Source organism: Micromys minutus, assembly GCF_963924665.1.
Source record: "Micromys minutus genome assembly, chromosome: X".
In the NCBI taxonomy this organism is placed as follows: Eukaryota; Metazoa; Chordata; class Mammalia; order Rodentia; family Muridae; genus Micromys; species Micromys minutus.
In genome coordinates, this window is record NC_137970.1 from 127,901,217 (window position 1) to 127,929,170 (window position 27,954).

Genomic DNA, 27,954 nt, shown 5'->3' on the forward strand with positions numbered 1-27,954 from the left:
CAGTGACGTCATACAAGTCATTCCACTCACTACCGAAGACTACACACTGTCAGGAAAACACCGCCACTGTGACCTTTTTGAACTACCAAGCAGCCTTACACCATATGCAGTTATCAAGTATTTATTAAATTGTAAAGGAAAATAATAAAATAAAATAAAATCATGCTCATTTTTTTGTTTTTTGTTATTTATTTTGGAGATTGTGTCTTGTTTTGTGGTCCAGGTTGGCTTTGAACTCTGCGTTTCCAGTTGACTTCTTTAGAATCCTCATGCCTGGGATTATTCCCAGTCTGGGATAAATGCTATATATGGCTAGTACTATTTTTTTAACTTTTTGATGTTAATTTTTATTAAATTGTTTATTTACATTCCAAATATTGCCCCCCTTCCTGGTCCCCCATCCCTGAGTTCTTCATCTCCTCCTCTTTCCTTTGCTTCTTAGAGAGTGCTCCCCCACCTACTCCCCAACACTCCCTCCCCCTGCCAACATCTCTTTCTTCCTTGGAGGATTAAGTGCATCCTTTCCCACTGAGGCCAGACAAAGCAGTTCTCTGCTATGTAAGTGTGAGGTGGTGTGTGTGTGTGTGTGTGTGTGTGTGTGTGTGTGTGTGTGTGGTTAGTTGGACCAGCCCCTGTTTGCTCTTTGGTTGATGTTTTAATCTCTCTGGGAGCTCCCAGGGGTCCAGGTTAGTTGATACTGTTTTTCTTTGTATGGGGTTGCAATCCCCTTCACCTCCTTCAGTCCTTACTCTCTAACTCTTCCATAGGGGTCCCCAGGCTCAGTCCAAAGATTGGTTGTAAGTATCTGCATCTGGCTCAGTCAGCTGCTGGTAGAGCATCTCAGAAGACAGCCATGCTAGTTTCTTTTCTGCAAGCACAACATGGCACCATTAATAGTGTCAGGATTTGGTACCTGAGCATGGGATGGATCCCAAGTTGGGCCAATCACTGGATGGCCTTTCCTTTAGTCTTTGCTCCATTTTTGTTCCTGCATTTCCTTTAGACAGGAACAATTCTTTTAAAAATAAATCATTGTGACGACTTGCTAACCATGAACCTTGTTGAAAAGATAATCACTTGCCCTTTTTCTTACAAATAGTGGTGAACCCATGTTAAGTGGAAGATTGCAACTTCAAAGCTTCCACTCCATCTTTGGTTTTAACAAAAAAATAACTAAGTAAAGGACAAGAGATTGCAAAGGGTAGAAAGTGTAAGATGGATCTAGGAGGAGTTGGGGGAGTAGTGGAATGAATATGGTCAAAATGCTTTGTACACACATAAAATTCTCAAAAATAAAATATTGTGTATATATATATGAAAATCTTAAATAGCTTTCCTTTTGTTGGTGTTCAAAAGAATATGACAGACAAAGCATTTGTGAGAAAATCGCCAAATAATGAGAAATTTCTATAGTTGGGAATTTAGTCTAGCAGTAGAATGTTTGCCTAGTTTAGCATGCATGCAAGTAGGAACCCTGAGAGGAAAGAAAGGAGGGAGAAAATTGGGAAAGAAGGGAGGAAGCAAAGGAGAGAGGAAAAGTGGGAGAAAGAAGAGGAAGGGAGAAAAAGAGTGTAATATTATAGGATTTGGGATGAACTATAATTTTATTAATCAATTCCAAGGTAGAAGGAGTTGTTTGTAAAAAAAGCTCTCCCTCCTTGATCATGAGTTTTAATAGAAACAGGATTTACTTTCACATTTCAGTTGACACAAAGAACGAGAAGAGGTGAAATATTTTAAAGATTTATTTTATTTTAAATTATGTAGTATATAAAATTTTTATTGGTAGAGAAAGTTTTTATTTTTACTGTTTTGTTTTTAGTTATCAAAACCATATACTAACTAAATACAAAAAGGCTTCTCAAATTGTACAAATCTCATCTCAACTTTATCATGTATTTTTATTTTTGCATTTTTCCACCCTCCTTTTTTCCTCCTAACTCTTCCCCACTCCCTCATGGATTCATGGTTTCTTCTTGTATGATTATTACTGGAATATATATATATATATATATATATATATATATATATATATATATATATATATATATATATATATATAACTTACTGAGTCCATTTAATGTTGTTTAGGGCTGACCATTTAAGAGTTGGCAGCCTATCAGGGGGCTTGTCTCTGGAGAAAATTGATTCTCCCTCCCTCAGCAACCATTGACTGATTATAGTTTCTCATCTAGTGGCAGGGCTGTGTGAAATTTCCCCTCATTCCCATTAGCACTAGTACACTAGTGTGGTCATTATGCAGAACTTGTTTAGGCAACCACGTTGTTGGGATTTCATGACTATAGTTTCACTGTCATGTCTAGAAGTCACTGTCTTACAGCAGGTGTCCTGGTACTCTTGTTATAATCTTTCTACCCACTTCTACTATGTTCCCTGAGTCTTAGGTATAAGAATTATGTCGTAGATGTGCTAAAAGAGGCTGTGTCCCCATACTCATACTCTTCATTTTGACCAGCTATGGATTTCTGCAGCAAAAAGAAAAGTTTTTACACTTATTTGTAGGCAAAAAGTTTAGAATACAGTTAGAAGATATATTGATTTAGGAAAATGGTAGTAGTCATTTCTCCTCTAGGGTCCATATCTTTTACAGCCATGGTAGTTGACTAAGTTTATAGTACCCTTCAATTAGACAGCTGTTGGTTACCTCCAAGGTGCCAAAATTGTACCACTGGGATATCATGTGAGACTAGTCATTGTGGTTCCCAGGCTTAACAGCTGGATAGAACTACTGACTACTTTTATCGCTTAGCAATTTTCCTAGGACCTTCTAATACTATGGGAAGTAGCTCAGGGAGGAGTGTACCAGTTTGATTCTTCTATACCGTATCTGGAAGAGTATAGGGTCTTCAGCAATAGGGTCTTAACCTTCAATTTATGGAAGGCAACCAAAAGCAATGATCTGTATTGTTTTGTGGCTCTCTTCCACTCTCTGACCAATAACTTAAAGAGATGGTTCCCTAATTTGGTACTGGGATATTTGTTAGGTAGTCTATGGGGTGCATTATCTCTCCATGTGGCATACTTCCATTTAATTTCTGTGAAGGGACAACATGACCAAAGCAACCAAGAAAAACATTTAATCAGGGCTGTTTTATAGTTTCAGAGTTTCAGTTATCAACATGGAAGGAAGCATGGCAGCATGCAAGCAGACATGGTGCTGGAGGAGCAGAGAATTTCTCATCTTGATCCTAAGGCAGCCAGGAAGAAACTCTTCTGCAAGCAGCCTGGAGGAGGCTCGGGAAACCTCAAAGCCCCGCCTCTACAATGACATACTTCCTCTAACAAGGCTACACATTCTCTGCTGGCACAGAGTTGAAAATTATTTGAGTGGGAAATGAGGATGATTGTAGGAAAGGTAGAAAAAAAGATGTAGAAACAAGAGATAGATTTGGGGGAAACTGTCAATGAATATTTCAACAGCCCTGTGTTTATTTTTCATAACCTTTTAATATTTCACAGTATTGTGGAAAGCAAAGATACAAGCTAACAGAAGCAATTGCTGAAATATATACAGGACATCTGTTCTTATTCAGAGGTTTCCTTTTTCCTTCCACCAAGTCAATAGGACATTCAGCTCCTTGCCTCGAACCTCAAGTGTATCATCTCCTATAGTTTCAAGCCTCAGCAGGCCAGGAAATGTGCCAACAGATCTGACCTGCCTTGACTCTGCCTGGCAGGCAGACTTTTCTTTACTTTTCTCTCTCTGCTTCAGAGAAGCAGGCAAATGGCTCCTGACACTCCTCCAATAAAGCCACCCTTCATATTAGTGCCGCTTTCCATGGGCCAAGCATATTTAAACCACCACAATATGTATATATGTATACATTCATTATATTTATTATGCTATATGCATTTAAAGTAAGCAAATATAGTAATATATTTTCCTATAACTTTCCCCAACATCCTTAGAGTTATATAGTTCTCTACCCCCTCTCTCCTTCTGTATTTTCTCCCCCCCTTTCACAATTTTTGTCCTCCCTACACTTTTTTCTCATCCTTTAGCACCTATTATTCCTCTCTCTAGATCTCCTCACTTCCCATAGTCTTTACTTTCTTGGCTTCTACTGTTATTGCAGATTTTATACTCAAATCTAAAGATTCAGAGCTAGGACCCACAAATAAAAGACAACATGTGACACTTGTATTTCCAGGTCTATATTATCCCATTTATTTATCAACTGATAAGCATTTAGGTTGCTTATATTTCCTATCTACTGTGAATGGATCTTCATTGAACATGGTAAGTAATTGTTTGTAGAGTAAGGATGTCTAAATTCTTTAGTTATGTGCCAAGGAATGGTACAGCTGGGCCATATTATAGATTTTACTTTTAGCTTTTAGAGAATTATCCATACTGGTTTTCATAGTGGCTTCAGCTTTATCAGTTTGCAATTTTATCAACAGTGAGTAAAGGTTCTCCTTTTCCCACACCCTTGCCAGCATTTGTTGTTAGTTTTTTTTTTTTTTTTTTCCTTTTAAACTTAGCTATTCTGACTGAAGTAAGATGGGATCTCAAACGTGCTTTAATTTGTATTTCCCTGACTGCTAAGGAAGTTGAACACAACTTTAGTCATTTTTATTTCTTTCTTGAACTCTGTTCAGATACATAGCCAGTTTTTAATTGTATCATTTGTTTTCTTGACTTCTAGTTTTTTGAGGTCTTTAAAGATTCTGTATATTAATGCTCTATCAGATATTTACCTTGCAAAAATTATTTCCCACTTTTTACTATTTTTATTGTTTTCTCAGCTATACAGAAACCTCTTAGTTTTATGAGGTCCCATTTGTCAGTTGTTTACCTTACTTTCTGAGTGAATAGAATTCTATTAAGAAATTCCTTTCCTGAATCTAAATCTTGTAGGGTCCTGCCTATGTTTTCTTCTAGTAGTTTCAGAGTTTCAAGTTTCACCTTGAGATCTCTGATCCAGTTGAAGTAAATTTTTGTGCAGGGTGATGGATATGGGTCCAGATACATTCTTCTATATGTAAATATCCTGTTCTCCCAGTTGTTGAAAGTACTGTCTTTCTTTCCTCCAATGTGTATTTTTGCCATCTTTGTCCAATATCAGATGGCTGCAATTACTTGTCAATGATAAGAGATATCAGTTAATTTTACGTGTGTGTGTGTGTGTGTGTACTTTTGAAGGGGTACATACCAGAAAGTAGATTTGGAGGTCAAAAGATAATTTGCTGGTGTTAGTTCTCTCTTTCCACCATTTAGCTCCTGGAAATTGAACTCAGATTTCAAGCTTGGCCATGAGCCCTTTATATCAACTAATCCATCTCGCTGGTCCTTATATTTATTTTTAAAACTAAACCAAATTTTTAAAAATACACAATCTTCTGTAAACATTCTTTTAAATTCTTCCTTATTCGTTCTGATTTTCATTCAATTTCATTTGTGTGTTAATGTATATACTTAGAATACAATAACAAACAAACCCCACTACACTGAAAAGCAACTCTCTCCAGTTCTCCAGTCTTGCTTCATTTTTTTTTCAGCGATCAACTCAACCAAATGTTTCCCAGCCTTCTAATTTTACCACTTCCCTAAAGATTTCTCCCTCCCTCCCCCCCCCCTCTCTCTCTCACACACACACACACACACACACATTTCTTAAAAGACACCAATGTACAATTACTTGGTTCTATAAACTGCATTTGCTTTTATTTGCAAATGGCTCCTCCTGCAGTGATTACGCCACCATATTTGGTTTATTGATAGATTTGCTTTTTAAAGAGTTGTGGCAGACAACACTATGGGAAGTCCTTGGATCTAAGAATTTAAGCACAGCTGTTGGCATTTTTTACATAAACTATAAACATATTGAAAGTTTTTGAGCCAGAGGCTGACAAGAATCTCACTGAAGGTGGCTTTTGAGAAAGATTGGTGGAAAAGGTGGGGTATTTCTGAGTCCAGGAATGAGGTTAATTCCTCAAAATGAGGTTCACCGGTTTGCAAAAGGGAATTAGGATCGCCTAAGAAGCCACTCTGGGGTGCAGTCTCTTGACATCTTGAGGTGCAAGTGGGGGTGCGGTTTGCCATTGTCTGGATTCCCACTCTTTGGATCTCTAACTTGCCTTTTCCCTGGAGTCAGAAATTGGTCCTCAAGCTTTTCCAAAGCCCCTTCTAAGCTTGTCAGTCACATGCGTGTAGCCAATCACCACCTAAGACGTAAGCACCAATGAATACCCAGATTCGCAGGAAGAGGGGCGGGTCTTCAGTGCAAACAGTCCAATCACTGACGCCAACAGCCGAAACCTCAGAAGGCAGTTATTTGCTCTGGTGCTTTTTTAAGATGGCCGCGGCTAAGGACGGATGTGGCTTAGAAACTGCTGCTGGAAACGGGCGGCGGCTACACTTAGGGATTCCTGAAGCAGTGTTTGTGGTAAGAAACCCTGTTCCTTGGCGACTTGATCTGCGGCTGAAGATTGCTTTCCAGTCACTTTTCAGGCCTGGGTCGTTGGGAGGAATTGAGTTAAAGGGTCCCGGAAGGGGATATCTGGCCTGTTGCCCCTACCAGCATCTTGGCTTTTCAGGCCCGGCGGGGGATGGCTTTAAAGAAAGGTAGCCCAACCAGGGCCCAGAAAAGAGAGCAGGGAAGAGGACTGGGTGGCTGGAGCCGGACGCGAGGCGGGTTGGGGCGTGGCGTCCTTTGAGACTGTCCAGTTGCTGCCAGTTGTCCTCTACTCTTGCCTGGGGGAAAAAGCGGGTTATTGAGCCCAAGAGAGCTGTGATGCTGGAGATGTAGATGGGTGGACATTTATTTAGTACAGTGAGCAGGCAGAGCAGCTGTTAGTAAGGTATGGGTACTGAGTGGCACCTAGTCAGCTTGAGAAAGATCGTGGTCCATTTCCTTTGGAATGGAACCAGATGGCCTAGAAAGTAGATGTAAGCACAAACGTTAAGTCCATGTGTTGTAACGAGACAATTCAAATTCAATTCAAAGTGAAGATAGAGAAGTTGTATATGTTTTCTCATTTATTTATACTGAAGCATTATAAAATCTTACTCAAATTTTTCTTGATTTGTTTTTTTGGCATATACCAAAAATTATATATACTCTGTCTGATCGCTAACATTCTTTAAAAGACCCATTTTTCTTTTACTTAAATCAAATCTTATGTTGTATATTTTAATGTGTTGGTGGAATAAATTTTTATGTGTATTCCATAACAGTGGCTGTGCTGTTAAAAATATTTTAAGTGATCTTTACATGAAATAATATTTTCTGAGATTCAGAGATTTTTCTTAAAAAATTTGCACAATTTTAGGAGGTAGTTGCTATTGTTCGAATTTTGTAGTTGTAGTTCATGAAACTGAGAAATAGAGGATATGAATGAGGTTTCCAGAATTAGTATTTGAGCAGTCAGGAAGGCTTCAGAACCTTTTTGGTCATGCTCTGCTACTTAGAGGTAAGGTCATTTTGTGCTATTTCCCTGATCTTACTACAATGCCTGGTATATAAGACTGTAAATATATACATTTCCATTGTGTCTTAAATGTAACATAGTAGCCAGATAGCAGTAACTTCAGAAATGGAATAATGAATACAAACTTTATCTGATGGATTTATAGTCTTATCCTAAAATATACTTTATTCATTTTTGAGACAGAGCCCTGCACTGTATCCCAGGTTGGCCTAGAACTCACTGTTTAGATTAGGATGGCCTCTGCTTTCCAAGTGTTGAGATTAAAGACAGCACTGTGACAACAGGCTGTAGAATTTTGTGGTTAAATTTTATACCAACAAGATATAATAAGAAGTCCAGACTTTACAAAAATTATCTTGATGTTCCAAAACTAATGGAAGTACCATGATATTGTAACAACATAAAATTCTACGTTAGTGAGTATTTGAATCCTGCCCACCTTCCATCTTGCTGCTTAGGCTTGAGTATTTATGGGTGCTAATATTTATGGACTTAGTTTGAAAAATAAGATATATATTCAATTGAATTAAATCAGTAAGAAAAACAATAAATTTGGCACACAATTTGCTCAATTCTTTAGTAACTAGGGCACATGAATAGGCAGTGTGCTTCATTGCTAGCAATTTTCATATATACTACTAGGGCTACATGAAAAATGTATAAAGCAGGCAAGTTCATGTGTCTTAAATTAAAAACAGTAAAATAAAGAAGAATAAATTAGCTATATAATATATGTAAATTGTGTGAAATGGTCTTTCTTTAACTTTTTTTTTCTTTTTAGAGACAAATTATTATATAGCCCAGGCTGACCCAAATTTGTTACGTATCTGAGGCTGATCTTAAACTTTGGATCCCTTTGCTTCTACTTCCTGAGTTCTGGAATTAGGGACCTGTACCATCATGCCTAACTTATCTTTAACTTTTCTTCTTGTAGTACTAGGGATGACCTAGGGCCTCCTTCTTGTAGGCAAGTGATATACCACTAAGCTCCAGCTGCAGTAATCTTTAACTCTTAATAATTGTGTTTTTAATTAAAAACAAGCCTTCAGAAAAGAAGAATTAGTTATCTCCAGTGGAGTCTCACTGGATATATTAGTCATACTTAAGGGTAGGTTCCATGCCCAGCAGTAGATGGCCACTACAAAATTAATTCAAACATATTTTTATAGATTTTTTTTCTAATATTGTTTGAATACTTTTTCTCCATCGTGGCCTTTTGCCTTGATGCTATCATTTCAGATTTTGTGTTTTTATGGATTTTTTTGTGTTTATTTTTTGTGTTTTTATTTTTATTTTAGTTTTTAAAATTATGGCTTTTTGTTCGTTTGCCTATTTTCTAAAGAAAGAAATTGGGGAGTTGGGGAAGTGGGAGGATCTCGGAGGAGTTGGGAGAGGGGAAACTGATCAGAATATATTTTATAAAAATTTTTTTCAAAAAAAAATGAAACAAGCCTCTGAGGAAAACAAAACTTGTTCTTTTACATTTTATATACAAAATCAGGTTTGTGATACGAATTTAAAATTTTGTGACATTATTTTTCATATCAAAGGAAGATGTAGATTCTTTCATGAAGCAGCCCGGGAATGAGACTGCAGATACAGTGTTAAAGAAGCTGGATGAACAATATCAGAAGTATAAGTTTATGGAACTCAACCTTGCTCAAAAAAAAAGGAGGTAATCAAAGTTCCTACATTTAAAATCTTTATTATAATTATTAATGAATATAAGTTGTATACACTAATGAATTTTATTCTGATATATTCATATATGCAAATATTGTATTGGATCATATTCACATTCCCTAATACCAACAACCCTTTGATTTTACTTTAGTCTGGTGTATTTTCTTTAATATGATAACCTATAGTTCTGCTAGTGATGTTGCAAGTGACATTTTCATTCTCACTAAATTTTTGCATAATGTTACTTTGTTTTTTTTTTTTTTTTTTTTTTTTTTTTTTTTTTTTTTGGAGGGCGTTGGGTACCAAGAAGTCTTTTATTTTCCCAGGGAAGAGAAGGAAAGGTAAAGTCAGCATGTATTACAAAATGATTATATGATAGGAATAGAAATACCCGAGTATAGTAAAAATCAACCAGGAAATAAAACACCCTAGGGGGTGGGGTCACCAAAGCCCCAAGGGGCTTAGTCTCCTATAGTTCAGGAAAGAGATTAGGGAAAGGACAGGCAGCTACACACTTTCTTACCATCTCCATAAATTCATGATTTCTCACAAAGTTTTGGTTTCTAGAAGTAAACATGGAGATATATTCGTCCATTTCCTAGTAACAATCTTGTGGCCACTTTGACATAAGTTTCTTGCACCAGCATTAAGTTCCTGAGTGACTCGACTGTACATTCATAGTCCCTTTTTTGGTCTTCAGATTCCACTTTCTACATGGACTGCCCGCCCCACCATTGTTTCTTTTTACCTAAGGGTGACGGATTACGTTGGCTAGATCTGTCCAGAGGCAAATTATACCATGAAATGGTTTTGCCAGGGAGAAGTGGCTCACCTGCAGTCCCTTCACAGAGGAGTTTAAGGCAGGATGGTAGCCAGGAATCTAAGCCTATCTCAGGCTACAGTGTAAGACCCTGTCTCAAAAGCACCAACCAAAACTCTTCACTGAGTTAGTGAACAATGGGAGAATGAGGTTCATGGCTTCTTCAGAATTTTTATATGGGTCATTCAAAAGTTGTAGAGATGCTCAAAGTAAATGAGTGTAAGTTTTCTTATGAGGGAGAAAAGGGGCTGGTTTTAAGGTCATTGTAGTCCAGAATGGGAGACAGGAGGAGCACAGAAGGGAAAGCCATGGTCCCAGAGGCTCACTTTGAGAAGACCCCACATTTAGATTTCAGATGATGTTGTTTGGTGCAGAACTTTCTGTCAAAGATGCTTTGGCTATTTTTCTCTTAATACAACAAAAGTTTTGTAAACAATAAAACACCAAAAGAACATGAAGACCACACCTAGCAATCACCAACTCAGAGACAGTGAAGTCCTATGAAGGCCAGACAAATACAATTATCTAGGGTTTGGGGCAGCATTTGGGGGAAACAGAAAACTAGGATCACACACACACACACACACACCTTTCAATGTGTTGTATAGCATTTGCCCCATTTCAACACAAAGAGGTAGGTTTGTGGAGATCTCAAAGCATGTAAACAAAACTCTCCCCCTGCCCCTCTTTCCTTTAGCTATCAATCTTCAAACTATAGCAGGGCAGGACACTTGCCACAGAGGCCCACACTCTGGAAGCCAAGATAATGAAAGGCTAAGGAGTTGAGACCCTGCTGGGCATATTCCCATGCCTGGTATGCACAATGTGGGGATAAGAGTATTGGCCTTGCTCTTGCTCTCTTGCTCCCTTACTCTCCTCTCCCCCTTGTCCCTCCTCTCCCCATCCACTCCTCCACGTGTGGTTGGCCTCTACTTTTCTACTCCTCTTTTCTCTCTCTGCCTCTACTACCCTCTTAACCCCCCCATGCCCTGAATAAACTCTATTCTGTACTTTAAAAAAGGGGGGGTCATTGGTCTTAAATTGCATCCTTACCAGGGTAACTCAGTGGCAAGATACTTCCTAGCACAAATGAAGCCCAAGTTCAATCCCCTGTAACAAAAAGCAATCAAACAAACAAAAAACCCCACCTCATCCTCATAAATTTGCATTAAAATCAACATACACACAAACACTCACTCCCTGCTGTACTTGGCAGACTTAGACTAATCTGGCCGAAGGATGGATTTGGTATGGAAAGTTACTTGGGACTTCATCTGCCCAGCCTTTTAATGTCTCTGTACCACACTTTCCCATTTAGACTGACTTCCTATGCTTTGCCAAAACCAGATAAAGTCTTTGGGCAGCTCAATTAAAACCTGTGAGATATTTTTTCAAGGATGCTATCTATGGCAGACCCTTGGTAGACTTCTGAAAGTTGAATGCCACCGCTTCAACCTCCTTGAGGCTTCAGAGGTTGAACTAAGTTTGCTCATCAGTAAGGACTTTTTAACCTGTTGAGCTTTTTCTCTGGGTTCATTTTTATGTTTCTGAGGAACATTCATATTTTTTAATAAAAGGTATTATAGTTTACATTGTATAAGGTAACATTGCATTTATATTATATAACTGTATACCAAGTACCCTTTTTCTGTATATCCTTGCCAATATTGCTAATTAATTGTTGAGATAGGGTCTCATGTAGTGCAGGTTGGTCTTGAATTTGCTATGTAGCAAAAGATGACCTTGAGGCCCTGATCTTTCAACCTCTACCTCCTAAAAGTTGGAGTTACAGGTGTGTACCATACTGGATAATTGAATCTAGGGCCTCATGTGAACTAGGCAAGTGCTCTACTTTTTGAGTTATAATGCTAGTCCTTTTTATTTTTTTATTTTGAAATAGGTTCTTAAGTTGTCCATGTAGTTCTTGAACTTTCAATCTTCCTGTCTCTGCCTTTCAGGTATCTGGGATGATAGCCCTGTATCAACAGGCATAGTCTAGTGTTTTTGATGATACCGTTTTCATTCTAGTGAGATGGAATCTCCTTAATTTTAATTGGCATTTTTATGAGGCCTAAAGATGTTGAACATTCTCTTTTTTTAAAGGCTTATTTATTTTATGTATGTGAATACACTATAGCTGTCTGACATACCAGAAGAGGGCATCAGATCCTATTACAGATGGTTGTGAGCCACCATGTGGTTGCTGGGAATTTAACTCAGGACCTCTGGAAGAGCAGTCAGTGCTCTTAACCACTGAGCCATCTCTCCAGCCCGAACATTTTCTTTATATACTCATTAACCATTTGGTACTTTAAATCATTACCCACTTAGTTATTGGATTTTTTTTGGTTAAGTTTTTTTTTTAATTCTTTGCATATTCTAGGTAATGTACTGTTAGGTGAATAGTTGGCAAATATTTTCTACCCCCAGTATACTTGTTAGTCTGCTGATTGGTTCATTTGCTGTGTAGAGCTTTTTAATTTGGTATAATTTTATTTTTTAGTTCTATATTTTGAGCTACTGGAATCCTATTGAAAAATTGTAGCCTATGTCAATATCTTGAAATTTTTCTCTCATGTTTTCTGTGGTAGTTTTGAATGTCAGGTGTTGACTTTAAGGCTTTTGAAGTATTTTGAATTTTGATTTGTTCCTTTATTTGTATAGTGTAATGGAGGATATATATGGTTTTAGTTTTTTATATATGAACATTTAGTATTCTTAGCACCATTTATTGAAGAAACTGTCTTTTCTCCATCAGATGTTCTTGGCATCTTTGTTGAGATAGTTTTAGCTATGTGTGTTTATTTCTAGGTCCTTTGTTTTGTATCAGTGATCTGTCTATGTGTCTTTTTTGTCACTATGACTTTTTTTTTAAAATTCTTATTCATCCAGCATTGCTCTCTTTGTTCAAGTGTACCTTGGTCATTTGGAGTTTCATATGAATTTAGGATTGTGATTTCTAGTTCTGTGAAGAATGTCATTGGAATTTTGTTGGGCTTAGCATTGAATCCAGACAGTACTTTTGGTAATATGGCCCTTTTTACAACATTAATTTTGCCCATCCATGAACATAGAGTGAGCACCCTCCCGTCTTCTAGTTTAGTATTTTATAATTTTCAATGTAGAAATATTTTACCTTGTTGATCAGGTTTCTGCTGTTTGTCTTGGTATGTCTTATTCATTTGTGGCTATTGTGAATGGGATTGTTTTTTCTCATTTCTTTCTTAGTGAATTCATTATTGCTGTATAGAAAAGTCTATTGATATTTTTTTGCTTAAATCATTTATCAATTCATCCATCGATTAATCAAACTCAGTTTAGTTTTATTATCGAGATCAGATGAGATTGTCCTTGTTTTCAGGGCCAGATGGCTGTAGACTTAGCAGTTGTAAGTATCTTTTGATAGAGACTTTGGGGTTCTCTTGGTATAGAATCATATCGTGGCTAATTGGATTTCTTCCTTTTCTATTTGTTTTCTATTTATTCTTTTACTGGCTAGAATTTGAAGTACTGTATTGAGGAAGCGTGGCCCATGACTGTCTTCATTATTATCTTTGCATGAAGTGGGGGCTAATATTTATGTCTCAGCTTCACAGCTTGGCTTTTTCTCTGCCACTGGAGATCATATCCTTTTCTGCTTTGTATCTGAGTATGTGCTGAGTATGCATACCTAAAACAGCCCCATATAGTACTACATAGGTGCTTGATGTTTTCAAATTTGAGATTTAACTTATTTGGATATATTTTTTTAATAATTAGCTAAATGAATCTCTTTTTAAATGAAAGTTTATAATCAAATGCAGAGCCTGTTAATCACATCTGCAGAATGTAGCCTGTTCGAGATATGTTAACAACAGGGAGTTGGACATATGAAGTAAGGCTTTTTTTTTTTTTTTTTTTTTTTTTACTATGCATTGTATATATGCTTAGTATTAACTTTTTTTAAAAAATGGTCATTTTATTTTTTTACATTTTAAATGTTATCCCCCTTCCCAGTTTTCCCTCCACAAGTTCCCTATCCCTTCTCCCCTCCTTCTGACTTTATGAGGGTGCTCCTCCACCCACCCACCCATACATCTTATTTTTTTTAATTTAAAAATATTTTATGTGGGGACTAGAGAGATAGCACAGTGGATAAGAGCACAAACTGCTCTTCAAGAGGATCAGGGTTCAATTCCCAGCATCCAAATGGCAGTTTACAATAATCTGTAACTCCAGGATCCAACACCCTCCAACATGCATACAAAACTCCAATGTACATTAAAAAAATAATTTATGTGTGTGAATGTTTTGACTACCTGTATGTCTGTGCATCATGTGTATGTCTGGTGCTCGTAGAGGTCAGAACTGATGTCAGATCTACAACTGGGCTATGGATGATTGTGAGCTACCATGTGGGTGAAAGGATTGAATCTGGGTCTTCTGAAAGAACAAGTACTCTAAACCACTGAGTAATATCTTTAGTTCCTTAAATATTTTAATTAAATGTTTGTATCCTTAGTATTTTCTATATGGTTTATTAAATACACATGGTTTTGCAATATTTATAAAATATTTTCTTATCAAAATATTTAAATAAAATTTATAAAATATAACTTATATTTGTAAATAGTTTTTAAGGACATATTAGTTGAAAATTGCAATGCTAGTAACGTGGTTGTGGTATTTATTTTTGCCGGTAAAATACTATGTTAACCTTTTTTTCCCTCCTCACAGGCTGAAAGGTCAGATTCCTGAAATTAAACAGACTTTGGAAATTCTGAAATACATGCAGAAGAAAAAAGTAAGTGTACATTGTTTGCAGGTATAAGTAAATCAGATTTTTTTTTTTTTTTGCAGAGACCTGGTTTTCTCGACTCTTTGGTTATTGGTATTTCATTTGTGCTGTGGGATTTATCCTATCTGTTTGACATATGCTTTAATGTTAAAAGTAGTATATTTCCACAAAAAGATGGCTTTGTGGCCTTCCCCTAAAATGAAGCCTAATTCTAAGGTACTCACTTAGATTATTTTGTAAAATTTTAATTAGAAGTGATGTTAGGTATTTTAAAAACATTTTATTCTAAGGTAATAACATTTAAAGTGTATTTATTTATTTGTTTTAATTTTTATGGGTGTGCTACTGGCATACTGGTTTTATAGAGGGAGTTTGGTAGTGACCCTTCTATTTCTGTTTTATTTTTTTTAGGGGGGGGCTTCTTGTTTTTATTTTTTGTTTTGTTTTGAATAGCTTGAGAGGATTGGGTATATATAGATTGTCTCTAGATGTTTGGTATTCTTCTGTGAATCTTTCTGGTCCTGAACTTTTCTTAGCTGGAAGGGTTTTTATTATTATATCATCTCCTCATTTCTTAGGAGCCTGCTTAAGTCATTGACTTCTTAGTTTAATTTTGGTGGTTTGGCTGAATCCTGCTCATCCATTTCTTTTAGGTTTTCCAGCTTAATGGAGTACAGGTTTTAAAAATACTCCCTCATAATATTCTACATCTCTTTGATGTCTGTTGTAGTGTTCATTTCTGACTCTGTTCTGCTTTCTGTTTTTTTCTGATTCTGTAAATTTGGATCCCTCTTTCTTTCTTTTGGTTAGTTGGGCCAAGGGTATTTAAGTTTTGTCTTTCAAAGAATCAGATCTTTGGTTTTTGATTCTTTATATTGTTTTCTTGGTTTCTATTTAGTTGATTTCTGCTCTGATTTTTTTTTTTTTTTTTGATGTTGGTTTGGATTTGGTTTGTTCTCCACTTTTTGAGTTATATCATTAAGCCATTTATTTGTGTTTTTTTCTTATTTTTAAATATAGGCACTTAGAGCTGTTAATTTTCCTCATTGGGCTGCTTTCAGTGTGTCTTAGACATGTGGTCAATTTTTAGAAGCTTCTATGTGATGCTGAGTAGAATGTACTCTTTGGTATTTGAGTATGATAGTCTGTAGATATCTGTTAGGTCCATTTGATGTATGATGTCAATTAATTCTGATGTTTCTATGCTTTTTATCTAGATGACCTGTCTGTTGGAGAAAGTGGGCTATTGAAATCACCTACTATTAATGCATTGATGTTTATCTGCATGTAGATTCAGCAGTATAGTTTTTTAAATGAAATGAGGTGCACCAGAATATGTTTAGGATAGTAATAGCATCTTGGTTAACTGTTTTCTTGATTAGAATGATTTGTCCCTTTTTATCTGTTCTGATTAATTTTAGGTTGAAGTCAGTTTTGTCAGATATTAGGATAGTGATACCTGCTCGATCCTAGTCTTGGTTCGAGCATCTTGGTTAACTGTTTTCTTGATTAGAATGATTTGTCCCTTTTTATCTGTTCTGATTAATTTTAGGTTGAAGTCAGTTTTGTCAGATATTAGGATAGTGATACCTGCTCGATCCTAGTCTCATTTGATTTAAGTACTTTTGTTTATCCTTTTACTCTAAGGCATCGTGTATCTTTAAAACTAAGATGTGTTTTGGAAACTTACCATAACCTTTATAGTTGTAGGGACTATTGTTATTTTTTATTTTATGGATGAAGAAACTTGAGGCATAGATAAACAGTGACCAGCTAAATTTACACAGCTATTAAGTATATGCCCAGTCATTTGGTGATTACATTAATTTATTTCTTTTCCAACTAAGTAAGTCTTCATGATGGTACTGTTTTAAATGTCTTGGGATTAGGTGTGGGATTCCTCCTTTATAACCTTGATATCAACTTGGCCTGTTTGTGATACTGTTCTTTTTTTTTTTTTTTTAAAGGAGTCTACCAATTCAATGGAGACCAGATTCTTACTGGCAGATAACCTATACTGCAAAGCTTCAGTTCCTCCTACTGATAAAGTGTGCCTGTGGTTGGGGGTAAGTAAATGTTATAGCCACAGCCAATATATTTGTAAATCAGTGTTTTCTGACTAGAAAAATAGTATTTCTTCTTAATATGCAATGTCTTTATTTCTCTTTGATTTTTAGAAAGAATAAAGCTATAGAATTCAACTAGTCCTTCTTAGAAACTGACTGGAATTAGGAGTGTTTTTAAAAGATGTTTAAAGATTTTTCCCAATCAAGACAAAATTGATCAAACCTTCTCTTATAGCTTTTTGTGTGTATGTGTGTGTGTATGTATGTATGTATGTGTGTGTTTGTACACACTCAGGGCTTTGAATGTGCTGGAAAAGCAGTCTACCATGGATCCAGATTCATCAGCCCTTTGTTTTTTTTAAGACAAGATCTCATAACCCTAACCCATACTGTCTTGGAGTCATAGTCCTCTTGCCTTTGTTTACCAAATACAGAGATTGCAGACATGCCACCATTCCCAACTATTTCTCCAGTTAATATTTTGTCTTTTTTAAATGCAGCAGAAGGAAGAGAGTGGGGGAGAAGATGTGGCTCATTTGGTAAAGTACTTGTTTTACAAGCATGACCTGAGTCCAGTACCCAGAACTTACATAAAAAATGCAAGATCTTTTATGTTTATGATCCTATCCTTTGGAGTCAGAGATAAGAGGATCACTAGGAGTCATTGGCCAGTTAGTCTAGCCTAATTGGTGAGCTCCGGGCCAGTGAGAAACCCTATTTTAGTAAAAGGGGAAGATTTATACGATCTGAAGAGAAACCAGAGTATGAGAAACCCTATTTTAAATGATGGGCAATCATCCTGAGGAAGACAGCTAAGGTTATGCTGGTGTTTATATATACGTGTAAGCAAACATATAAAAATCACGTAATAGAAGGAAGAATAAAAAGCAAATAGTACTGGTTTACTTCTGATAAATGTTTGTCAATAAGAGTGTAATAGTTCTAGAAAGAGCCCTATAAATTTAAGGAAAAAAAGTGCATGGGTATATTATATGTACTTGGATCTGTGTGCACTGCATGCATGCCTGGTACTCATGGAAGCCAGGAGAAGGCATCACATTCCCTGGAAGTATAGTTAAAAGATGCTTCTGAGCTGTTATGTGGGTGCTGGGAATTAAAGCCTAGCTCGCTGGAAGAACAGCTAGTGCTCTTAATAGCTGAGCCATTTCTCTAACCTCTAGAGTCTGTTCTTAAAAAATATTGTTTTAGCTGTTTTCATAGATATTTTTATCTATGCTTTTTCTTTTATCTTTCCTTTTTGCTGGTGTTTTTTTTTTTTTGAGTCCCATGCTGTCTTGGAACTCACTATTTAGAACAGGCTGGATCTCAACCTCAAAGAGATCTGCCTGCCTCCTGAGTGCTGGGATTAAAGACTGACACTATGCCTAGCCCAGCACTGTCTGCTTTTTGAACCTTGCTTTCCTTAGTCCCCAGACCTAACTAAATACAGGATTTTTCTTTTGTTTTTACTCTAGGCAAGTTCCCATGCAAAGTAACAAGTGCACAATGTACACTGTTTGCTACCCAGATTACCTCATTGGAGGGATTTTCCTTTGCTGCTGTTGAAGAAAGATGCTTTAGTGCTGTGAATGATGGATCATTTAACATAGAGGAATTCACTAGGGAACATAGGGTAATTCACTAACCTAGGAAAATTCTCTGAAAATGTCACACACATATATAGTGTATTTTCATCATATTTATCCTCACTGTATTCTTTCAGTTCTCCCAGACACTCCAAACTATTTCCTTTTTGATTTCATGGGTTTTTTATTTTTGTCATCATTAATAGCTCCCTGATTTCAATTAGTGCTGACCATTTATGGATAGGTATAGGGGCTATCTGCTGATGCATGGGCAACCTGCTAATGGCAGCATCTCTGAGAAAAGTGACTCTCCTTCAGCAGCTAAGGGATCAAGCATCTGAAGCTCATCCTTTATCTATGCTGGAATGTTAACTGGATTAATCTCATATAGGCAAACATGGCTACTGTAAGTTGATTTGCTCATCAACTATGTCATGTCCAAAAGACAGCATTTCTTTTTTTTTTCTTTTTGTATTGGATATTCTTTGCATTTGCTTTTCAGATATTATCTCTTTCCCCCAATTTCGTCCCCCCTCCCCCTCCCATTGCCTAAATTAAGGTGCTCCTTCTCCTAAACACCCTCTCCCACCTCAGCACCTTGGCATTCCCCTACACTGGGAATTGGATGGTGTTTTAGTCCATGGGAGCTGTGGTGGGTTTGGTTAGTTGATAATTTTGTTCTTCCCATCGGGTTGCAAACCCTTTCAGCTCCTTCAGTTCTTTCTCTAGGTTCTTTATTGGGATCCTTGTGTTCAGTCTGATGGTTAGCTGCAAGCATCCTCCTCTATGTCAGTATGGCTTTGGCAGAGTCTCTGAGGAGGCATCCATATCAGGCTCCTGCCAGTAAGTACTACTTGGCATTGGCAATAGTGTTTGGGTTTAGTAACTGCATATGGGATGGATCCCCAGATGAGGCAGTCTCTGGATGATCTTCACTCCATTTCCTACTCCCCTATTTGTCCCTTTATTTCCTCTCATGAGTGTTTTGTTCTTCCTTCTATGAAGGATTGAGGCATCCACTTTTTGGCCTTCCTTCTCTTTGAGTTTCATAAGTTCTGTACATGGTTTCTTGGGTATTCTGAGCAAAAGAGCATTTCATAGTTCTCTGGCTTTTATATTCTTTCTGCGCACATCTGTGATGCTCCCTGAGCCTTGGAAGTTGATGTAGAAAACTTTTATGGCTGGGCATTCACAGTCATTTATTCTGAACAGACCAGTTATGAGTCTCTGCATTAACCACTCCCTACTGCAAAAAAAAAAAAAAAAAAAAAAAAGACAAAAAAAAAAAAACTTCTCTGACCAAGATTGAGAGCAGCACAAATATTCTAGTATAACAAAATATTAAGAAAGCAGTTTGACATGACCATTTAGTAAAACAACAGTAAGCCCCACTTAGGGTTGGTTTGTGATCTCCCGGTCATGGGGTACTAAAGTATAGAAAATATACCCGATTATATCAGTGTGAAATGACTGTCTGTATTCATTTTTTTCTGACCATTTGGTTCTTAAAATTAAAGTATTTTATTTTAAGAAAGATGATTTCTTTTGTGTGTATATAAATATAATTTTGGTCTTATTCTATTATTTGGGAAAATAATAATACTCCTTTGTTTTTAATATGTTATGTTCTCTACTTTAGTCCTTTTCATTATATATGATTTTCTTCTCCACAACTTTTTGTTTGTCCTTGACCTTATTCTGCTTTATTTTTTTACTCTTTTTTTAAAAAGAAAGGTTTATTTTTATTTTATGTCTATGAGTGTTTTGCCTACCTTTTTATGTGTGCATCATTTGCATGCCTGGTAACAGTGGAGGCCAGAAAAGGGTGTTGGATCCACTGGAGCTGGAGTTATAGGCAGTTGTGAGTGACTGGAACTGAACCAGGGTCCTCTGACTAACAGACTATGGTTGGTATGAACTCTTAACCCCTGAGCCATCTCTCCAACTTTTCTTTCACTTTCCTCACTTTATTTTCATTTTCTTTGGTAACTTCCAGTTTTTTCATTCATATTTTGTTTTATTGTCTTACTTGAATACTTGAATTTAATTTTTTTTCATAGATCACTGTCTCCTACATTCTTCCCTATCATAGTAAATGGAACCTTTTATCTGGTCATTAAGAACAAAAACCTTTCAGTCGTCTTTGACTCTTAACTTACTCTTTTAGCCAGGTCTTCAGCAAACCTTCTTCTAAATATATTGAGAAGTTTCTTCCTTCTGCTGCTAGTACCTTGCTCTGTGCCATCTTTGTGGCCATGACTGTGGAAATAACGTATGTATATGTTTTCTATAGCTTCCATTATAACATAGTGCCAACTTGTCTTTAACAACAGAACTTGGTTGTCTTTTGTGGTTCTGGGGGCTAGAAGTCTGAGATTAGCCTTGCAATCAGGGTCATTTTTTCTAAGGGCTATGAGGAAAAAATTTTTCACTGATTTCTGCTTTTATGTGTCCTTTATAACCTCTGCACATATATGTTTAGAAATTTCCTTTTTGTATTAACATGTATGAATGAGCTAATTTTAGCTTTGCTACATTTGTAAAGAAATTATATGCTCAAATAATTTTTGAATTTTTTTTCAGTCTAAAGTACTGTAAGACTGGATTTTTTTGGGGGGAAAAGATACTGCTTAATCCATAATATATTTTAATTCTGCATAAGGTTGTAGGTACCAAAGGTTAGAGCTTGAGTATATCTTTTGATGGACACAGTCCAATTCAAATTAACATCTTAAGTTCATTTCTTGCTTCTGCTCCTCTATTACAAAGGCTTTTTCAAACAATGGATAGAACTATCCATTAAGATCTGTTTGGTCATGCCATTATTCTGCCCATACTTTGTGGTCATTTCTCATCTTATTTCAAGGAACACCTTTGAGTACCTGACAAGTTCCAATGCGGACTAGTACTTTTTGACATTTCCTTACCTAATATTTCAGTTTCTTGTTTGGTCACACTTGGACTTCTTCCTGGACCTAAGTAATAGTGATAAATAAATAAAGGCTCTGAGGCAGAATTCTGGAATTCTTCTCTTTAGCTTTTCTAGCTATAACTGTTAGAACAAGTAATACTTTTAGAACACATGATATCATGTCATTTCTCTGATGAGGGCTCTATCATTTTCTCTGTTAAAAGCTAGGACTACTTCTTTTTTGGTATAATGTATCTTTTTACTTAGTCTCACAGATATCTTTTCTTGTAAACACAGGATTTTCCCCTTGCCTTGTGTGTGTGTGTGTGTGTGTGTGTGTGTGTGTGTGTGTGTGTGTCTGTCTGTCTGTCTGTCTGTCTGTCTGTTTAAGAGAGAGAGACAGAGAGACAGAGAGACTGAGAGAAAGAGATTGATTGATTTGAGTATAGGTGTTCACAGAAGCCAGAAGAAGGCATTGATCCTCTGAAGCTGGAGTCACAGGCAGTTGTGAGTTGCCTAACATGGGTGCTGTGATCAGAGTTCTAGTCCTCCAGAAGAATAGTATGTGCTCTTACCATTCTGCCACCTTTCTAGACTCTTGTTCTTTTAATCTTGTGAAAGAGTTTTAATATTCCCACGTTAAGAGATATTTAAGTTGTCTTTGGATGGCTAATACTTATGCATGTATAAGCCAGTAAAGAAAGTCTTCCCTTTCTTTATACCTCTTATTCCAGTGCTATGTGTAGAAATGAAGTCCTGTTTCCTTGCTGTTGTTTATAGTGTATGTGCATTTATTGCCTTGTGAACCCTTCTGTCTTCAAAGCCAACAGTGACAAGAATAATTCTATATTTCAGATCTTTGCAATATTTTCTTGTGCCATCAACCTTGGACAATTCTCTGTTCCTGAGGTTTGATATAGATTAGGATCCACTCTGACAAATCTCTCCAGAGCCACAGAGATTAGGGTGTGACTTGTGGGCTTAGTGAGCCATATTTTCCCCTAATAGATAAGTCTATCACAAAAGGAATACAGTTGTGTGATTCCATTTATCAAAAGTTCAACTACAGACAAAACTACACTATTAGAAAAGTCAGGAAATGATCACTGTTAGAGAAGTCAGCATGAGAGTGTTGGGGATAACTAGAAGTGTACACAGAAAACATTTACATTGTTGGTGATTATCAGCTTAATTTTTTTTTATTTTGATACAGGGTCTTTATGTAGTTCTGGCTTTCCTAGAATTTGCTATATGGAGTAGGCTGATGTCAGACTTACAGAGATTCTTCTGCTTTTCCCTCCAAAATGCTGGTACTAAAGGCATGAACTACCATGTCCAGTCTATTAATGTTAGTTTTGTGGGAGTTTTTGTTTGTTTTGGTTCTGATTTTTAGTTACTTGAGATTGAATAACTGCCATTACAGCCATCCATCTTCTTACAGAACACAGAAGCTTGCATAAGCTAGGCAGGTGTTCTACCAATGAACTATGTGCTCAGTTCCTCTTTGTTGTGTGTCTGCTTGTGACAAAGTCTTTCTATGTTGCAGAGGCTAGTCTTTGACCTCCTACTCTTCCTGCCTCAGAATCTTAAATCCTGGGTTAATGTTTTTTGCTTGATGCTTCTTTGTTTTTTGAGTGATTGTTATATATCCTAGGCTTGCAATAAACTATATAGCTGAGGATGACTATGAACTCCTGACCCTTTTTGTCTCTCCCTCCCAAGTACTGGCATTACAGGTTCAAATTTTTCTGTTTGCTTTACTTTCTTGAGAGAAACTCTTACTAGATAGCACAGGCTGGCCTTGAACTTGAAAGTCTCCTTTCTTACCTTTCTGTATTACTGGATTATAGCCACGAGTCTCTATGCTAAGCTTTAATACTTGTTTGGCAGACGGCACATTAAGAGGAACAGAAGCACTATATTAGTCATTTTTTCTTGCTATAACCGAATTATCAAAGATTGGGAAATTTATAAAGATTTGAGATTTATTTGATGCATCTGGAAACTGGGAAGTTCAAGAGGATAGTGTTAGTATCAGGTGGGAGCTGTGTCATAATATGGCAGAGGAGATCACATAGGGAAACAGTAAAACCAGCTTAGCTCTCTCTTTTTACAAAGTTACTAATGCTATCTTGGAGGTTCCTTCCTTATGATATCATGTAAATCTGATTACTTTCCAAAGACCCTACCTCCAAATACCACTAGTATATGAATTTCACACTTTTTATTCTGGAAGACAAATATTAAATTTATAGCAAGAACATCTATGAAAGTCTACCTCTTCTTAGTTCAGTGTACCTGCCTTTTAAGTAATCAACAGTTTATTTCTTAATATTCTTAAAGAGAAATTTATACATACATAGGTAAGACCACATCTATCTGCCTTTTTACAGAAATTTTCAAAATGTGTGTTGTGATTTTGTGTACTGATACCTCATTTTCTACATACCTGTAACTCAGGGGTCAGCAAATTTTCTTGTAAACTGTTAAATAGTAATATTTTCTGTTTTTCAGGATACATGGTCTTTGTCTTATCTCCTGCTGTAGCATAGTACAAGATAAGTGGACTGTGTTTAACCCAAGGGTCACAGTTTTCAGATACTTGCCATAACCTAAAGATTATTAAGTAATTGTCATAACTATTTTTCTTCAGGCTAATGTAATGCTTGAATATGATATTGATGAAGCTCAGGCATTGTTGGAAAAGAATTTATCAACTGCCACAAAGAATCTTGATTCTCTTGAAGAAGACCTTGACTTTCTTCGAGATCAGTTTACTACTACAGAAGTCAGTATCCTTTTAATAAATAAAGAGAAGGAGAACGATTTTTAAAAAATTTTTAAATATTGTTTTTATGAGAAGAATGAATTTATTCTTAAATAAATGTGAAGTTAGAGATTGCATAAGATAATGACTGTCATATTTGAATCAAAAAGTTTAAAGATAGAATAATAAGAAATGTAAAGACATTGTCAGCAGATTCATAGTTATGAAATAAATTTCTTTTCAAATATTTTACTAAGATACCTTTATAAAAGGTTAATTTTACAAACAGTTAAAAGTCTTCTATAAGTTAGGTGCAGTGATCCATGCTTGCAATCCCAGCACTTCAGAAGCTGAGGCAAGAGTATTATCATCTTGAGGCCATCCTGGGCTACATAGTGAGACGCCGGTTTTTAAAAATCCTTTACAATTTCTGGAAGTGTGCTAAGCCATATGAGTCATGAAAATCAGTAGAGGGAAAAAGGGTATTAAAGTCTTCTCCCTGTTAAAACTACATATATAAAATAGGTTCGTGATGACCTCATAGCAGTTGTAAAGAGGTTCATGTATTTAGCATTGGTATGATTTCAAGTTTGGGAATGATAGATGTTTCCTGGAGTTAGGTCAGGAAATGCTTTTTTAGGTGGTAAAACTTAAGCTGTTTTGAAATGCAGTACAAAATTTATAGGGGAAATTTGGAGGGGGAAGGAATGCTTACAAGCTCCTTTTTACTCTGTTTTCATTTCCTTTCTGTTGGTGTGGTAAAACAGTCTGACTAAAAGCAACCTAGGGGAGGAAAGGATTTATTTGGTGTGTACTTCCAGATTACAGCTCATCATTGAGGGAAGTCAGAACAAGAATTTGAAGCAGAAGCCACATAGGATCACTGCTTGTTGGCTCTCCCATACTCATCCTCAGTTTTTTTATACTGCCCATGGAGTGGTGCTACTCACAGTAAACTAGATAGATCCTCTTACATCAACTAACAAGACTAATCCCATACAGACTAGTCAGAGTGATGACTCTAGTCTGTGTCATGCAAAAGCTAACTGGGACACTCTGCTTTGTCTCTTCTTTTTGTTCCTGACACACTCAAGAAAAATACCTAAGTGTCATCCTTCATACTTCTCTTTTCCTAACAACCAAGAGTGATTCAGTCATGTCAGCTTTTCCCCATGAGCCTTTCTGTATTATGTTACTTAGTTTTGCGGCTATAGGATCTGCACATAATAGACCTGTTCTTTACAACATTCTCAGCATGAATTTACCAAGTCCCCCCCCCCCTTTTTTTTAGTTCTCTGGTTATGATACTTCAATTATTAGCTGGTTTATATAATATAGGCATATAGTCAGTCTTGAGTGTTTCCCGCTAGTCTTATCTCATAACTCAGCCAGTGTCATCACATGCAATGAATTTCATAAACAGGTTCTTCTCTAGAACATTTCAAATTTCAAATAACGAATTGTTTTATTCACCCCTAAAATGTCCCAGGCTGTTTTTATATTTTTTTTATTTGCTTCTCCTACCTTTATTTATTTAGAGACACTCCTTTATCATTCATATGTCAGTTTAAGTATCAGAGCATTCCTCAACATTTTGCAATCCTGTCAGGGTGTTTTTCCCCCTGCTTTGCATGGGGTACTTTGTTTTCCTGGCTTACCCTAAGCTCTTCAAGTGTAAGAACTAAAGTCTCCCTAACATGTAGCATGTATTAGGTAAATTCTTGGGTAAGGCAAGTAGGTTTTTTGAAGGTTTGTGCCAGGATTGTCATCTAACTAGTGTTGTGAATACTTGATTCAGCTATGAAATCCCTAGTTCCTAGGAAGGATAGACCTTCCTTGGTGCAGGGGGGGGTGTGTTAATTATGAGGGGAAAATGAGATGTAATGGAAATGTCATCCAAATTGAGTCCTAGGAAACTTAGAAAAGTGTCATTTATCAATATAATATTGTATAAATTGGAAAACTTAGAAAAGTACATAGAAATTAGAGTGAATCTAAGCTCCATGAGGGAAGTGACTTCACCTAGCTTGTTCAAGACTTTGTAGAGTACCTAGCATACAGTAGATACTTAGTAAACTAAAGTATCTGTTTAACCAGATAAAATTTTGGTAATTGTACTCATTTTAACATTTTATGTTGGGATATATAATGAACAGAATTTTATTAGCAATTGATAGTATAACAACATAGCTGCCAACAGTAGTTGCCACTAGTATTTTTGTTTGTGTGATTTCTGTGTTTTTTTTTTTCAATTTAACTTTATGAGTAAATTACAATTTTATCTTTTATCTTTGGAATTATATTTTCATTTTCCTTTACAGTTCTTGCAGATATGGCCAGGGTTTATAATTGGGATGTAAAACGAAGAAACAAAGATGATTCTTCCAAGAATAAAGCATAACATTGGCAATTTAAAATGTGATTCAGGTTTCCAAACATGTTAAATAAGCCAGTGTTTAAAGATTGATGTAACTTTCACTGATTTTTTTTCACAGCAAGATTAAAATTTAGAAACACCATTTTATTTATTTATGAAAACAAATTACTTTCAAATATTTTATGAAATTAACAGTATTTTTTTCATATTTCCCTAAAAAGTAATGCTGCTTTTTTTTTTTAATCTGTTATAAGACAACTCTTAACTGAAATGGCCGAAAACTGTGAGGAATGCTACAGAAGCTGCTGAACACTGGGCACCAGAGCAGTTTTCTTTTTCTTTATTGATTGATGTTACTCTCATTTGATGTGGTAAACCTTTTGGAGGCAGGAAAGACAGACAATTCCAATATTTGTAAACTTGTTCTTCTTTAGTATTTAGAGGACATTATCATCTTTTGTTGCTGTTTTGTTCTGTAAATGGGGTTTCATGCATTTCTGCCTAACCAGTGGTTTTTATGATACTCGGAACTTTTCAGAAAATTGTTATTTGCTTTCCTACACAGTATGAGGACTATTGACATACATAACATTTTGGTCCCAAGTAAGTGCACTGTGTTTGCAATGCCAGTACAAGGAAGATTTAATCAATGTGAGAGTGTACTACCCATTCAAAACTTATAAGCTAATGTAATTTTATATTATGTAATAGTTTTTCAAAGCACCTCGAACAGGAACATTAACATAAATATAAATCTTCATTGTTTGAAAATAGTTGTAAGCTTTTATTGTTCATAATAAAATTGCATAGTACAGATGCAATCTCTGGAAAGCCATTGGAACTGACTGTGGTAAAAGAGCTTGGTGATACAGGTTCTGGTAAAAACACATGCATGTTATTCCATCTCTATGTAGTAAAAAGTATACTTGTACAATGTTTTGTACTTGTATTCATGTTATTAAAACAGTGATGTTCAACCTGTTGCCTGAGAATTTTTTTTTTCATTTTGCTTTATCTTAATTTATATAGGTTTCTGGCAAATACCATAAATTAAGTAAAACAACCATTTATATTGCATCGGTCTGGAGACTGTTAAATCTAATTTAAGTACAAGGGCAGAGCCTTCATGATTTACTCATTTTCACATACCCCCCACACACATATCCTAATACTTTGGGGTATTAGACCCTGTTTTAACATGGAAAAAAATCTCAGATAATACCTTAACATGAGTCTCTTCACAGTTTTTCATGAGATTTATTTACTTGTACATAAATAGTATATTTTAAGAGCTTTTTATATTTGTAGAAACAAAAAACCTTTGAAAGGGATAAGCAAGTAAGATTTTAATCTAAAATATATCAAACTTTCTTTTTTATTATTAATTTTTGAACAATACATTTTGATCATGTTTTTCCTTTTCATCAAGTGCTTCCAAACTTTCTTTTAGTTTTTCTCTTATAAATTTTCTTTAGTTTTTATTAATTTTTAAAATTTTAGAATTTGTAGTTT

General features: G+C 36.0%; 1 protein-coding gene across 1 annotated transcript; it reads left to right on the forward strand.

Moving 5' to 3' along the window:
- Positions 1-6,305: 6,305 nt before the first annotated feature.
- VBP1 (VHL binding protein 1) lies at positions 6,306-27,415 on the forward strand. Its single transcript, XM_080909774.1, has 6 exons — positions 6,306-6,410; positions 9,006-9,130; positions 14,675-14,741; positions 16,703-16,801; positions 23,952-24,090; positions 26,396-27,415. The coding sequence occupies exons 1-6, from the start codon at positions 6,321-6,323 to the stop codon at positions 26,464-26,466; spliced, it is 591 nt and encodes a 196-aa protein (XP_080765900.1). The 5' UTR covers positions 6,306-6,320; the 3' UTR covers positions 26,467-27,415.
- Positions 27,416-27,954: the final 539 nt, after the last annotated feature.